Genomic DNA, 17,086 nt, shown 5'->3' with positions numbered 1-17,086 from the left:
ACAGTGTGTCATGCCAGCACGAGAAAGACACACCACAACACGCTAAATTTTGAACACAGTCAAGCTACCTGGCAGAATACTGGCACATCATAATTGCTTGGTATGCCCTATTTTGCCATCCTAATCGGCACAGTGACAATCTGTCACGACACGCTTCTCAGTACAACATGCGACACTGATAAACACAACATGTAGCATAAGATAAAACGCAATATAATACATCATATAACATATATGTTTCACAAAAATTATTTATTTATTCTACCTTATTTGGAACACTTCATTTAAATTGTTATGTTAATTAATTTCGATGGCAATACATAGAATAGTAAAATTTATCATGTAATAAATAAACCTTTTTAAATAATGATGTCATTGATATTAAAATAACTCGCTTTGTGTACGATCGAAGATTTTTATTCTGATATAACATCTAATCTTACTGTATTGATGAACAAATGAGTCATTAATTTTTCTTTTCTAAAGACTAACAATTCAACTACCGAATTTCTTATGCAAAACCATACCATGTTTACAATTTGTTTAGGTACAGGAAACAGAAATCAAAATCAAAATGTTTTTATCTAAAAAAAATTAATTTTTTCCTTGTAGAAGTCATTTCGAAATTGTAAATTTAGAGCAACTTTTGATTTTACAATTTCTAAAAGATAAAATGCAACTTATGGAGGTTTTTTTTTTTGAAGCATGAAAATATTATTAGAGTTAAGCAGCAATTACACGAGGGTAGGTGATACCCAAGGAGCCATCCATTACAATTTGGTGAATTCATGGTGGGACTGTATGGTTCCGGAATAAAGTTGTAAGGTTCTCCAGTTGGTTGTTGTCAGCCGCCAGGTTGGCCAGTCCATCCGCCACCTGATTTTCTTCCCTGTAGTTGTGGTTGACAGTGCAGTATGGGATCTGCCTCATGATTTGTTTGGTTTCAGAAATCATTTATGAGATGTACCAAGGAGGATCAACATCCGAGTTTAGGAATCGAAGCAGGTTTTCCGAGTCGGTTTCAAATTAAACTTTTGGCCAACTTCGTTCTTTTTCCTTTCTGGACGCAATGAACATTGCCCAAGACTCAGCTGTAAGAGCGGTTGTGATTCCTAGTAGCTGTGCTACGGATACCAAGGTGTTGGCAAAAGCATCCCTGCAAATGAAACCTGCTACAACTATTCCCGGGTGTCCGCGTGCTGCTCTATCTGTGTTGATCTTAATACGGTCTATATTAGGTTTGATCCAGCCTATTAAGATTGTTGCACGCGCTGGTGTTTCATTTCTTGGGTTTGTGGGAGCTGGTGTTCCAGGTAGCACGGGAGGGATGTTTTCTTGTGCCCAATATAACTGTTGCTGAAGACTAAGAGCCATTTGCGTAATGTTACTTGGATTTGGTTGTTTTTGTTGATAAATGTAATCATTCCTATCTATTCATAAGGACCAGAAAAGGAAGCAAAATGTTGTTTTGATTGAAGGATGAGTTTTCAATTGTGAAAGTTGTGTGATTGTCATCTGGGGGTTTGGAAAGTTCGGAATATTTCGGGTTGTGGATGAATGAGTAGGGAGTCTTGTGAGGAGAATGTTCCATGCAGCCGCAGCCACTTGACAATGGAGGATAATGTGACCAGCAGATTCCAGATCAGAGTGCATTGCGGACAGATGTTGGTATCAGTGACGTGGATATGGTTTAGAATGACAAAGTTTGGGAGTCCTTCGTTGATTGTTTTCCACAAGAAAAGCTGTAATTTTGGAGGACATGGAAGTTTCCATAGAAACTTAGTTGGTGGCAAGAGGTTTTGGTGGGAATGTTCCGATGAGATGGTGAAGCAATGATATCCATATGATGTGGTGTACTTTCGAGATTTGGTAAAAGGCCATATAATTCTATCAGAGGGGTTGTTTTGGGGTAAATGGATATTCACGATTCGTTGTATCATATGCGGTGGAAGGAGGTTTAGTTTATAGTGATTCTAGGTGTGAGTGAGGGAATCAATGAGGTCAAAGACTTTATGGATTGGGTAACAGCTCGCCGGGTCTAGGGTGCTATTGAATTGCTGGATCCAATTTTCTTGAATAGGGTTTGTTAATCCATCTCCGATTTTGTGAAAAATATGTTGTTTGAGTATGGGAATGAGGGACGCTAATTGCCTCCATTGGGGACTGACTGAAGAAGCGGTAGCTAAAGTCCCTGAAAATATAGGTTGTGGTTTAAGATATTTTTCGTTGCAGAGGCTAGCATAGGTTGAATCTGGTTTATTATGGATGTTCCATACACGCTTCATGATTAGAGCTTTATTATGATCGTCGCTTCTTCGAATTCCCAGACCGCCTTCTGATTTGGTCATAGTCAGCTTATCATATCTCAACGGGTGAAGCTTCTTGACTGAGGAGTCATGTCCCCAGAAAAAGTTTCGGGTGATACGATCTATTTTCTTATTCACATTGATAGGCAAAAGTTGTGCTTGCATGATTTGGTTTGATGTAGGGGTTAGGGAAGATTTTACGAGAGCTAGTATTCCTGCAGGTGTTAGACATTTCGTCATCCATCCCTTTGCCTTGCGCGCTAATCGTTTAACAATGGTTCAAAAATGTGGCTAGAGGATTTTCCATGTTTGAATTGAATTCCTAGGTAGATCAGGGGTGTCGAGGTTGTGGGCATATTGAAAGCTTCATGAAGTTCAAGTATTTTTTGTTGGTTGAGCTTTGGATGATGGCGGAATTTGAAGTATTAATATGCTGACCTACTGATGTGTTGTATGCCTGGAGGAGGTGCTTGAGTTGAATCGTTCGTTCCTTTGAGGCCTTGTATGTGATGAGGATATCGTCCGCATACATAAGATGAAAAACTGATGGAGATTTTTGTGAAATGCGCAGTCCCTCCACAGCTTTTTGGGTCTCCATAATTCTCAAGTTTGTTGAGAGAATTTCCGCACAAACAATAAACACATATGAGGAGAGAGGATCTCCTTGTCTTATTCCTCTAGTTGGATTGATATATCCATGTGGCGTGTCGTTGATGTTGATCGAATACGTGATAGTTGATATACAAAACATGATGTATTCTGTGAAAGTTGTTGGGAAACCTAATTTGGTGAAGGCTTTTCTAACGAAACCCCAGTCTAGACTATCATAGGCTTTTTGGATATCCAGTTTAAGTGTATTTTGGGGTCCTTAGTGTTGGTTGAGGTTTTAATACGGTGGAAAAGCTCTCGAGCAATTACAATTTTATCATGGATAGATCTTTGCGGTACAAAATCGCTTTTAAAAGGGCTTATTAGGAATGGGAGCAAGGGACGTATGCGGTTGATCAGGATTTTTGAGATGACTTTGTAGGTTACATTATAGAGTCCTATAGGCCTAAATTGCGATGGTTTGGATGGGTGATCTGTTTTGGGGATTAACGTTAGGTTTATATGATTCATAAGTGGATGAATACTGAGAGAGTAGAAGAAACTGTTTACCATCTCTATTAGTTGTATGTGAGTTTTTTCCCAGAAAATTTTGAAGAACTTACTAGTGTATTTGTCGGACCTGGAACACGTTGAGACCTCATGGAGTGGTATCCAATCAAGTTATTGATGCCCATATGTCCCAACATTAAAAAAAAACAATTCCTCAGTGAGCTCCAAATTATATTTTTCAACTTTTTTCACTCTTTTCTATAAATTAACCAACTTAAAATTTAAAAAAGAAAAAAACAACAACAAAAGGAAACTTTTATTTTCACCTGAAAGCTAGCTACTGTATCTAAAAAAGAAGAATAGTCTGGTAGCATCAGATTCTTATGAATGATATCTAACATGGTGGTGCTCTCTTTACTTTTCCTTTCCATTGGAAGAAAATGGTGGAGCCAACAAAAAGTCTCATTTTGCATCTCTTCTTATATATATACATTTACCATCTACCTGTATGCGCATCACAATATTTGATGCCATACCAATGCAAAGCACCACGCCAAAAAGCTAAGAACAATTATCTTCTGTTACTACTCGTTTTGGTGCAGTTTAGTGGTAGGTTTTGCTTGTTGCTCAAAATCAATTGCCAAAGTTATGATAAATCGACCAAATTCTATGTTAGCCCTTAGTTTTTTCAAAATGTGCACCTTCTTTTTTTCAATTTCCTTTTGGATTTTGATGATTAAAACTTTAGGTACATACATCAAACCTTTATGAACCTTATCTTACACTGTCGACTACAATGTGGGCTCTCCCGCACATAAATCATTTGGTTCTGTAAATATCATCTGTAGACATTTGATCTACTTGCTTAGTACGTAGTACTTGGTACTAAGAAAATGGTAAGTGTTACCATGTAAGGTTTTATGCCATAAATTTTAGTGGGTTCGTTTTTAGTTTCTTGTAGTTAAACATATTTTGGTGTTTGGTTTTTCCGGCCACGGTAAGATTTTTTGGGTGTCGGATGCGAATACATCACGTCCCACACCATTGAAGGGTTGGGGCAGCAGAGGTTAAACGTGTTCTCTTATACCGTCTAATGATTTATCTTGTCGACATTTGTTGATGTTCTTTTCGCTCGCCGAGTTGCTATCGCTGTAACCTTTGCGAATTAAGTTGAGAAGCACGAAAGAGTTCTCTTAAATCATCAATATTTTCTTATTTACAGTTTAAATATTTTTATTTCTTGCACTCTGAAAGAGTTGGAATTATTTCAAAAGGTTTATGAAGTGATAAAAATGTGCTCTGCTGATTAGTTTGTTGGAAGATTAAATTTGTCATCTGGAATGAACTAGTGGGATGGTAAGAACAATTTGTGGAGGGGGACAACTTAACATGGAAGGAAATAGGTTTTTATGGATTGATCGAGACATTTTTTCTTTTACCTTCAAGTGGCCTGAAATTTGGAGAAGTCTTTATGCTATTATCATGTGGATTGTTTGGATTGAAAGATGTGATCGAATTTCTTCTGTGTTTGATAATAGACTAAGGAAACAATTTCATGGAAAGTGATTCCATTGAATCAGTTTCTTGGGGGAAGCAAGGAAAGACTTTTCATGGAATTAAGTTTAAAACATATTTTAGTCCATGTTATTTTTACAATTTCATGGAAACAGATTTTTTTATCAAACGACGGAATACACGTTATTTCCATGAAAAGATGACTATTTCCATGGAATTAACTCCTATCAAACACAGCTAAAAAAAACGCCGGAAGAAATCATCACTATGGTGAAGATTCATGTTTTCCGAGCCCGGCTATTTTGAGGCCTAGTCATTCTATTTGGGGCCTATTAAAATTTTGATCCCAATTAAAAAGATGATAAGAGGTGTCTAAGTGTCTGAAAATACTAAACTACCCTCTACACTAATAACAAATAAAAACCAAAATCATTTCTATTAATTGTTGATCAAAATCTTCAATTAAAACATAATTTCTTTTTAATTCCATCAAAATCAAAAACTGAAACCTAATCCCAAACAACAATTTAATCGAATTTTTCTTTTTAGTTTTTGCAAAAAAGAAAAAAAAAATCGGAGACAAATAATTCGAGTTATTGAGTCAAACCCCTTGAACCCATTCATGTTAAGAGAGGTTCATCAATATATATATGTATATCTGAAATTTTCTCATCAAATTTTTCTAAAAATCAACCATATTCGATTTATATATGCATTAACGTATACCGGTTCTAAGTTCTTTCCCACAAAGATTCTGATTGTAGAAAATACCCAACTTTTTAATGAAAGTTTTATATCCAAATTGAAAACGGAGTATATTGAGAATAAGTATGACTTCATACCCATTCCCAAACTATGTATGAGTCATATTCAATTCGAGAATGAGTATGAAGTCATACTCATTTTCGGTTCGAGTATGGATTCAAATTGGGTTTTATACCAAGTTTTTAGTTAGTTTTTTTTTCTTCTAGAATCGGTTCATGTAAATTTGTATATAAACCGATTCTTAGTGGAAAAATATTTAATTTTCGCGTGTACTTTTTAACATGGAATCAGATTACATTGGCACTTATACAAACCGATTTTGTTTTGTGTTTGGAATCGGTCTATGCGCGTGTACCGTTCTTACCGGTTCCTACAATCGGACTATGTAGTAAGTAATATGCACGGATTCTTAGTTTTCTTCATGAATTAAAACATCAACCCAGAATTTCCATATGAGTGCATGAACATCCACCGATTCTGGGTTGATTTTTGCCAAAAAAAGAATCAAAAATTTTGATATTTTGATGATGAATTAATGTTAGTTTATTAAATTGTTAACTTGATTAAACATCTATTAATCACCTGAATTAGCACTAACTAACCAGGAATAAATTAGTCATTAAGTAAAATATTTGGCGAAGAAGTTTTTCATTTTACTTCATAGTATTTTATTTTGTCACGTAGTGGTAGGCCCTAAACTAGCCAGGTTTCCATTAGGCTATGGCCCGAGGTTTTATTGATAACGCTATTAGAAATTGAAAGGAACTCTTTTTTGAGCATCCTTGATTTCTTAAGTTTTTATTTATTTATCTTCTTTTATTATTAGAAAATCAGAAGGAATCCTAGCGATAAACTGGGCTCCAACTCCTTTCTGAATAACAATATCTAATATATGGAAAAAGAAATTACATTTCTTAGTAGTAACATTAAACCTAGACAAATGGTTATTTAGCCTCTTCAATAAATCCACCAGTTCATCCCCCAAATCACCGAGTGTTATAAAAGCCAAGGCACCAAATCCATAACCCTGATCTAAGCATTTATAAAAATATTTTTTGTTTTTACGAGTGGTACCATTTCCCAAAGCCACGCCCAGTTGAAAAGTACTAACCCCATTGCCAGTGAAAGGCGAGCCCCAGTGACATCCAAACACACATCACGACCATTGTCCCAATTGAAAACAAGAATGTCAGCCAGACGCAAACCACTCCCCTCATTGGACAAGAACCTTAAATCGACTTCCTTCCTGGAAGGAACACCAGCACGAAAACACATGTCTGCAACAGTGTCGCGAACAAGATCATGTCGATATTTAAGACCCACCTCCTTCGCACAATGCAATGCACGATCTCCATAGCGATTCATATCTTTATTACGTGAAAAAAAAATTACAAGAAGAAACTAGTTGGAAGTCTAACAAGCTGATCCCAACAACGTAATACTATATTAGTTCAACGAATTGTCGTGCTAGTTTAATAAGAGTATTTTTCCTTTTTTTTTTAATCTTTTTTATTGTAAATTTCAGGCTTTTGTCATTTTCTAACTTTCCTCTTTATCGAACGGGAAAAATAAAATAAAAATGTTTGTATGGATTGTTGACGCAAGCAACAAAAACTGCTCTGGATTGTCTTTAATTTACAAAGTTAAAATAAAACGTAAGATCTCCTGATCAGCGGTGATAGAAGTTAGAGCCCCCCACTACACTAAATGTTAAACCGGCATAAACACAATGGTCAAACTTGGACTAACAAATGACTTTTCACCTCCTTGATTATAGGACCAGTGTGGGTCCCGGAATCGGTTAAGTAACTGTCGACCGAAACGTTCTGGTAAAACTTAGCTGAGTAGTAAACTAACTAAAGCATCTTGTTCGGTCCTTTGATAATAGAAAAGGTATTTCCTCGGTTTGAAAAACATAGTCTAATTTCATGTGTAATTTTACGCATGAAACCAGCCAAACGAAAGTAGTAATTATATACTCAACCTTTTTAGGGTAAATAAAAAAGATTGACAGTATAATCTCCTTGTACAAATTGGGATGCACATTACATCTTTTTTATTAGGTGATGCATTTGTAAGTAATGTAATCTTAATAATAGAATTTAATAAAAGAATTTCTAGGTTCTAAAGCAGTACATGACCCATTATAAATGTGCATCCCAGTTTTAAAGAGATGTATAAAAGCTGCACTAATACAAATCACTAATGCTTCATCAGATTTTGGAAAAAAATGTGTTATCATTTTTTTCATTTTAATCTAAAAGTACGTGGAATTAAAGAAATGATAATATCTTTTATTCCAAAAATGGAGAGAGTATATTATTAGATTGTAAAAACTACCATATGGTCCTAGAAATAACATAATAGAGTGAGTTTGTTCTTGTTAACCTAGTCAACTATCAGTTTGGTCCTTTTTTATGCTTTTATATTATTGTTTGGTCTAAATATTACTGTTTGGTCCTTGGGTGTAAATTACCCTCCGATCTTGATGCCTAAAATACATTATATGGAAAAAAAACAGTAGAGGATAAATCATTTTCAGATTTACTTTTGCTTTCTTCTTTTTTCTTTTCTCTGCTGCAGATGATTAAAACGATGAAGACGGTGACGAAGACGATCTTCGACGAAAATGATGAAGACGATGAAGTTTTTGTGTTTTTTCTTCTCTGTTGTTGTTGTTGTTGAAGATGATGAATATTTTACGTTTCTTTCTTGCTGTTGTTGTTGAATATGATGAAGATTTCGTGTTTTTTCCTTCTCTGCTGCTGCCGTCGAAGACGATGAAGATTTATGTTTCTCTGATATTTGTTCTTCGATTCAAATGAACTTTCAATTTTTATACATATTTGTTGTCTGTTCATTTTAAAGAATGAACTTTGTTTTAGATCTTGAATTAGTTTGTTTTTTTATTAATTGTTTCTTCGAAAGAATGAACTCTGTTTTTGTTGTGTTCTTTTGAAAGAATGAAATCCGTTCTAGGTTCGAATAGTTTGTTTTTGATTAGGTGTTCACTTTGACGAATGATCTTTGTTTTTTGTTCACAATTATGAATTTTTGATTAGGTGTTCATTTGAAAGAATGAACTCTGATTTTAGTTCATAATAATGAACTTTGATTGGGTGTTCATTTGAAAGAATGAACTCTGTTTTTAGATTTGTTTTAGTTGTGATTTAATTAGGTGTTCATTCGAAAGAATGAACACAGATTTTTGTTCATAACGATGAATTTTTTGTTGTTTGTTTATTGTTAAGAATGAACTCGAATCTACAAAAAGCATTACCAAGACACCTGATAGTTCATCAAACAGAATGAACTCCTATAAGAAAAGTAGGAGTTTTTAAAATTCACCAGAGAGGATAAACTCAAATAACTACGAGAAGGAAATATTTACGAAAATTTACACAGAAGGATATTTTTGTCCATTGATATTTTCAAATAATTATGGACCAAACAAAAAACGTTTTTCCCTGCTGGATCAAACAGATTTAGGACCCCTAAATATGACCAAACGATAATTTTTCTTTTCATACTAATGACGTGATTTATCACAGGGATATATGGGGATATTGGAGATGCAGAAATATAGAAAACCGAACTTGAACATCAGATCGTTACGTACAAAACATGGTAAATCGCTTCACTTAAACTAAATTTTCACTTTTAACGATTTCTTTTGTTTTTTATTTAATACATATTTAAGTCGTTATCACTTAAAAATTCAGAATTGACCATGCACCAAACAATATCTCACTGACTAGATATAGAAAGTACTGTAGAAAACAGATCTCTGCAGACTCGGGTAGAATTTAAGAAAGGGAATTTTTTGACTCACTTGAGTCCACTCATTTCTTACTTTCTTCTGGTTGAAACAAACAGTATAATTTAATTTCGCTTTTCAAAAATTAAAATCCCTCCATAATTTTATGCAATAATTCAGCAAAAGATAAGATCTGTGATCACTCAGTGGGCAGACCATAGACCCACAATTAAAGTTTTTTCTCTATAAATATAAAATATAAAATGAGCGAGTAATGGTGAGTCGAATCGGATCACATCAAACCGAGTTAAAACACTCACTCACTTATTAAATGGCCCAAAACAAAACACTAAATAGTAGAAAGTGGGGTCCCTTATCAAAATTTAATAGTAGTTGCTCCACTGATGACCACTTTCTTTAGTTTTTAGCTTTCACTCTCAAAAAAGAAAACAAAAATTCTTAAGAGCTGTACATTCTCATTGATGTTTCTTTGATCTGTTTTCTTTTTTCCTTTATCAATAATTCGATCCGAAGAAGAACATAATGAACTCAGTTTTCAATCTCTAGCTAGTCAAGGACACAATAATTGGATTAGAACATAACTTCAAATGCCACTCTGAGTTTAAATGGTAATACCAATGACCTGAATTCCAAACTAATCACCAGTATCTGAACGATAAATAACGATCGTTTGAGCAAGAAATGCAAATAAAGAAAACCCAAAATAAAACTGCATTGGTATTTATGATTTATATACAAAAAAAGAGAAGAAAAATGAAGATCATAACTCTCATATCTTTTAATTTCTAAGGAAAAAAAAGTAGTTTAAAGAAAATCTCTGTACTCTCGGCTGAATAAACATTCACAGTGATCGTCCGTGATCATCGTGCATGCTTCAATCTCTCTATAATAGATAGTAGTAGTAATAAAAACATACCGGCGGCGACCTTAACAAATTTTATAGTAGTAATGGTTCACTGATCGGGATTTCTGAAATACTTTCAAGATGAGGTCTCCAGACACCTATCCTTCCCCTTCTTCGATCTCTGTGATTCGAAGACGAAACTTTACTTTCTGATAGTATTTCCTTCAGATATCTATCAGAGATAAGAATTTCATTAGCAGTGCTCATTGAATGACTATTGATATTATTCTCTTCTGTAACCGCCTTTTTGATCTTACTAGCTCTTCTTACACCAGAATTGGCTGGCGATGATCGATCGCGGCTTCTTCTTTTATTGGGATCTACTGAATTTGTTGCTGCAGGGATCAAGAAATAAATCTTCCCTCTCTGTAGTTCAGCATCAGGTGGAACTATAACGATCTTCTGAACAGCACAATCTCCATCATTTGATAATAATGATGTGGGTTTTTTAAGAACATGTTTAGGATTTGCTTTCATGATATCTTCAGCTCGAATCGTTCGCGTAAACTCTTCCACTTTTCCATTCGAATGCACGATTCTTATAACATCTAGAGCTCCACATGGTAGAATGCAAGATATGCAGCATCTTATACTGTTCATGGCTACCTACCTGATCAAAAACACTGCTCGAAGATGAATCAAAAATATTATGATCTCTTATTCTTCTATCATTATCATCATATCATGTATATATGCTCCACTACAGCAACAGCAGAAGAAACTAGAGCTAACAGAGATATATTCTACTAGGTGAAGTGGAGAGGAGGAGAGTAAAAGAAAGAAAGATATATCTAAGAATGATGAATGGATTTCAGTACTCTTTTTTTTTTTGGTTCTCAATATGTGTGTGAAATTGGGAATCAAAAAACACACACATAGAATTTGGGTTTAAGAAGGAAATGGTGATAAATTCTATACTTTCTCTATTGTGGGGGGTGGAAAAAGAGATTAAGATGAGAAGAAAAAAAAAAAGGAAATTCTCTGTTGCTTAGGAAGAATTCTAAGGATTTAATAATTGCACCACTCTCTGTACTTGTCTTTTGGATTCATCATTTAGTCCCCTCCTCCTCTACTCTCTTTTTTCTCTTTAGTAAATTTCATTATAATTGCTAGCCAGAGAGAGGGGGAGGGGGTCTTTGATGGGTGGCACATTGTAGTTTGTAACAGGGGGTCTTCCACGTCAGCATAAATATGAAGAAATCGAATTCACACGTGTCGTGTTGGTACAGGGTGACAGTGGCTGAGTTGTCAAGTGACAATTGTCATTAATGTTGAGGAGGATTGGAGTGTTAAACTAGGCCGGGGGGTTTGTTGTGGAAGTTATTGGTGTAGGGCAAGATTTGATAGAGAGTCATGGATGGAATGGTTGGGTGAATGTTTTTTTTTTTTGTGTGTGTGATCATCTCTCAACTCTATAAAGTTGGGTATTACAGATGTGTGTGTTTGTTCGTATGATGTGTGTGTTTATTATAAAGTGAGTTGTAATGACTTTTTTTTCTTGATCTCTTTTTTCTTTCTTTGCTTTAGTAGGGTTTTAGGCTTGTGGTGAGGAAGTGAAAGAATGTGTATATATCAATTGTGAATACATGATATCTGTCTTTGAAAAAGAAATTGGTTCATGCATCCGATGAAGAAAGGGTTGATGGTTCCGACCGAAATACTCATCAAATGGTTGTTAAGTGCTGAAAGGGAATGAGGGATGATCACTCGATGACTTCACATCATGATCATCTAATAGTCTTATTGGTTAAGGAAACTCGATTGGGAGTAGCCTAATTTGATAGTTTGCCATCCCAGGTGTATGGACATACTCACTTATGGGTGGTGGGAAAACTGATTACCGAGACAAATAGATACGACCATTGCGTATTGGTGCGGTCATACCAGATTGAGCCGAGTGTCTCCTTAAGTTGATGCGGCAACGACCGTTTTGCAACAGCCAAAAATAACAGCCATATTTTCTCTTCCTATAATTGAATCTTATCAAGAGAGTTTCAACTCAAACTCAATCTTCTCTACATATTTTCAACCCAATTCAACACTCATTTATATAATGTCTCAATCTCAAGAAGTTAGTCTAAAAAAGAAAAAGAAAAGAAAAAACAGGTAGAAGTAAATATAGTCAAACTCTACCGAGGAGATAAGAATAGTCAAATGAAAAGAACAATTCCACTCTACTTTCCGCTCGAGAATTAGCACCAACTCAAGGTCATCTATCTACAAAAATACGACAGGATAGTTCTTATCAAAAACCAATAAGTGGTTGGTACTAAGTGAGCAAAGTTTATGCAAAACATCTTCATGCTGCACATAAAAATTCGCCCAAATTGATGGGTATATTGAAGGAACGTTGGTGGCGTACTACATAGACGTTTCATTTCCAGCATTTCGAAATAGGTATGTCATAACATATATTTTGATTTATCATCTTTTATACAATCAGTATGAGTATTTTACAAATTAAATTAACAATTTTAATTTTTTACAGACATCAATTAGATTTATATTTTCTACTTGGGTTACCTTCTGGGTGAGACGATGTTCCATTTAACCAAGAAGGTTTGTTGGCAGGAGACCGATACAAAGATACACGTCTGTTGTACTTTGAGGTAACAACACAACAAAATTATAAGAATTTAAGAAATAGTGACATTGATACTTCCAATTTAAAGACATTTGTATTTAACGAATTGCATGGTGGCGTAACAATACTGATGCCGCAGCGTATAACTCTGCTAAAGATACATAAATTGCTAAGGTATTTATTTTATTATGGATACTTGGTTCATGTTTTTTTTCCTAGTTCAAGCACAAGTACTCAAGTGAGATGGCTAGAGGCATTGCAAGATATGGAAAAGGATGTTGATTATGGTTGGAGGTCCGTTATATTAACCGAATTGTACATTTGTCTCGATGTCGCACGCATAGGTTTGCCAAACATCGAAGGTCCATGGGGCCTCGTTGAGGTAAATACGTACAATAATACATTCTTTTGGCTTTAAATCAGTTTACAAATATCTAGCAAGTTAGATTAAATATGATTTACTTTCTTTTGTATGTTCTTTTATTTCATCTTTGGTGGTATACATATTTCAACATTAGTGTACCAAGACTTTATGACTACACGAAAAAAAAATTCGAATCAAAGTAAGGTATGAAGGAGATAGCTGGTATCCAAAAAAAAACTAGAATGAGCTGAGATAACATTCATTTTTGGAGATATCGTTGCTTGATTAAGAACAAACATAATGATGTTTGGATGTCGTATGTGGATTTTGAGGATTTCAATACTGATAGAGCCCTAAGGATCGAATAATTTTCACTCCGGCACATGGTGTTGTACATTCCTATCAGTGATATTGGTGTTTATTTTATGGGGTGGGGGGTGATGTACTAGAAAATTAGTTGGTCGAGTTAGAGAGCCACATAATTAAACCTCCACGTTTATTTACTGTATATGACTCGAAATACGTATCACTATAGAGAAAAGGTTGGATAAGGTATGAGACTAAATTCACGCCTAGTGACGAAGACCAATACGATCACTGGTACAAGAATGTTACATAGCCGATAATTGGTACAAAAGTATTAAACATCTACAGGTTGGATTTTGTCGCATTAGGTAAAGCAGTACCCAAATTGGATGTCCCAACACATCCACCACCAATGATTCCAACTTTGACTAGTTAGCCTTCAGAAAGATCTTCTTCTTTATCGACCCCTTTAATGCGATGAACTACTTCTTCTTCTTCTAAGGCTGGGTTTGATTTACCAGTTTGAGTTGGGATCCAGAGACTTATAATCTTTCCGAAGAACGTCAGATGATTCTCATTATCTCACAAGGTCTCGACCGTCCTAATTTGTCGCACATTGGAAAGTCAATAACAATTTAATCAAATAGAGTTAAGAGTTATTGAAACTAGACGTATATACCTACAATAAATGCCAATAATGGGGGAAACCTTGAACTTCAGTCCATATTTTTCTCACCATTCAGCAACTCCACATTCCCATAAAGTATTATTGCTATATTCACAAGTACATGTTAGGCCACAATCTTTATATTATTCCAGTGCAATAACAGATACATATACAATAATCTTTGTATTGTCAGGCCGGCCAACAGTCTAGCTTATCAAAATTATAGAAGATCATTAAACTTCGATTGTTATCCAGCTGAAAGTACATATTCATGGATTGGAGATCAAAGAAGAGGACCTCCTGTTGGTGAAGGGTCTCAAGTTGCAGGATCAACATATCAAGGATTTGGGAGTTTGATGCAAGGAGGCAAGTATGACAGAAGCTGGAGTAGGATTCAGCAGTTATAATTATGTTTTAATTAATATTTATAACTGAAACTGAGATTACAACTATTTTCATAATTAGAACAAACTAATGAAATGAAAGGAAATTGGTATTAAATTTTATTTCACATTCAATTAAGATTTATAACAATATCTTTCTTTAATAGTCTATCTACTTTTTAATATGCACACGTGTTATCAAAAAATCTTTTAAGATTGCGTAATGAGCTTCGTAGTTTCCATCTCGTTATTTCTTTCAAGATTGCAATATAACATCAGCATTTGACTCACCTCTAATCGATAATGATTAACAAGCCGAAAAAAAGCTATAAATTCTCCAACGTCTTCTTTTATATCATGAAATCGACAAAACAATGCAGGGCATTGCGGTTGTTGGGGTTACCGGTATCATTGCAGAGGTTTTCATAGATTCTATGGATATAACTCATACTCATTAACCGTCGTTCCGCCTCGCAAGAAGGATAAGAAGTTATGTAGTTTCGACAAAGCGACAAATCTTCAGCTATCGTAAATTGCACGGGATTAGCATACGGTTGAGCCATTACTCAGAAAATTTGTCGGTGTAGAAGGTGTAATATGTGGAGGAGTTGAAATCGGTTATTTTTGTAGGGTGAAGATTTATAACCGTTGGATGAGAGTAGCCGTTGGCGACTCAAACAAGGACGGTCGTCTCAGTGTGGGCGGTCATCCAAGTTTGATGTGCTCGACTCAGATTGAGCCAAATAATACCTGATAAACAAACCCTCCTATTTGACGATTTTTCCATTCATTTTACTTGTTTGCCAATTCCACTGTGGGTGTAAAATGGGAAAATCTGTTTGTTTGTCATTCATGTTGGAATTTCTTTGAAGCAAAGGGAAATTCCATTGGGATATCCATATTTGTAAACTGGATGGGTAAGTTTGCAAAATTAGGCATTTTCCTATCGCGGTCGAAGGACTACTGGCATTCAGTTGTTTTATGACCGGTGGGCGGCGTTGGCATGGCCATTACTTCGTTCAATCCAACGACTAATATTTCTTAATCCAACTAAGAATATAGTTCAATCCTACACACAGTATTAATCCAATTTAACAAATATGAAAAACTAGCCACTGCGGTTTAACATACTGCATTTGTCAAAATTCCATGTTTGTTTCAAACATAATGAGGTTATTTCAACCAAAGGCAGATGTTAAGTAATTTGATTCTACGTGTAAAATTTAAATCTTACAAAAGTGAACTTAAATTTTCATATTCATTAATATAATACCGATGGGAAAATACATAAAATTTAATCTCTGATTTAATCTATCAGAGTTTAAATTACATAAAAATAAATATTTTAATGTATTATGTAAACTATTAATTTTGCTATACCGGTATGTTTTATATTTTCAGCATTTTATGACCGATGAGTGGCATTGGAATGGTCATTACTTCCTTCAGTCCAACGATTTATATTTCTTAATCCAACTGACGCAGTAGTTCAATCCTACACCTAGCATTAGTCCAATGACTCCAATCCAACGAATATGAAAAACTAGCCATCGCGGTTTAACATACGATATTTGTCAAAATTTTCATGTTTGTTTCAAACATAATAAGTACATGTCAACCAAGTGCAGATATTAAGTAATTTGATTCAACATGTAAAATTTAAATATTACATATTAAAGTGAATCTAAATTTTCATATTCATTAAGATAATAGCGATGAGCGCATATTTAGAATTAATCTCTAATTTAAACTAATTGATTCAACGTATTATGTAAAGTATTACTTTTATAGTACCGCACATTTTATATTTTCAACGTTTTATGAATATTGAGCGGCATTGGAATGACCAATATTTCATTTAATCGAAAGACTAATATTTCTAAATCCTACTGACACATTATTTCAATCCTACACCTAGTACTAGTCCAATTGAAAGAATATGTAAAACTAGCCATTGCGGTACATCTTTATATATTTCAAATGTAATAAGGTTAAGTATTTAAACTAAATGCATATATTACAGGGAGGTAGTCAAGTAAGATTTTTATAGACTTTCATAGACTTTTTATTTGAGTGACTTCCGGAAATTCACTGAAAATATAGAGATTTCTAGTGATTTAATGAGAGTATTGTAGCGAATCTTTCTGACTTGTAGAGACAAAAAAATGAGATTTGAAAAGAGTCATTGTGATTTGTAGAGAAATAAAAAGTATAGTATCTAATTAAAAATTCATAACATCAACTGATTTTTCTTATTATGCACGTTATAATGTTAATAATAGTACTATAAATACATAGTAAAATATGTGTTCATTGTCAAAATAAAATCTCATTGTTTTCTACAAATCACAGAGGCTCTTTTCAAATCTCATTTTTTTCTTTTTTCTGTTATGCACGTTATAATGTTAATAAAACT

General features: G+C 34.5%; 1 protein-coding gene across 1 annotated transcript; it reads right to left on the bottom strand.

The window, feature by feature from the left end:
* Positions 1 to 10,150: 10,150 nt before the first annotated feature.
* On the bottom strand, positions 10,151 to 11,492 carry LOC113276741. The gene has a single exon (XM_026526294.1). It carries the CDS (start codon positions 10,964 to 10,966, stop codon positions 10,400 to 10,402), a length of 567 nt encoding a protein of 188 aa, XP_026382079.1. The 5' UTR covers positions 10,967 to 11,492; the 3' UTR covers positions 10,151 to 10,399.
* Positions 11,493 to 17,086: the final 5,594 nt, after the last annotated feature.

The sequence above is a fragment of the Papaver somniferum genome, chromosome 1 (assembly GCF_003573695.1).
Source record: "Papaver somniferum cultivar HN1 chromosome 1, ASM357369v1, whole genome shotgun sequence".
Taxonomy (NCBI): Eukaryota; Viridiplantae; Streptophyta; class Magnoliopsida; order Ranunculales; family Papaveraceae; genus Papaver; species Papaver somniferum.
The sequence above is the reverse complement of the archived record's forward strand: the minus strand, read 5'-3'. Positions and strand labels throughout refer to the sequence as shown.

What these genes read in the sequence shown, in the direction of transcription:
- LOC113276741 (XM_026526294.1), bottom strand. Translation starts at nt 10,966, where the DNA reads ATGAACAGTATAAGATGCTGCATATCTTGCATTCTACCATGTGGAGCT.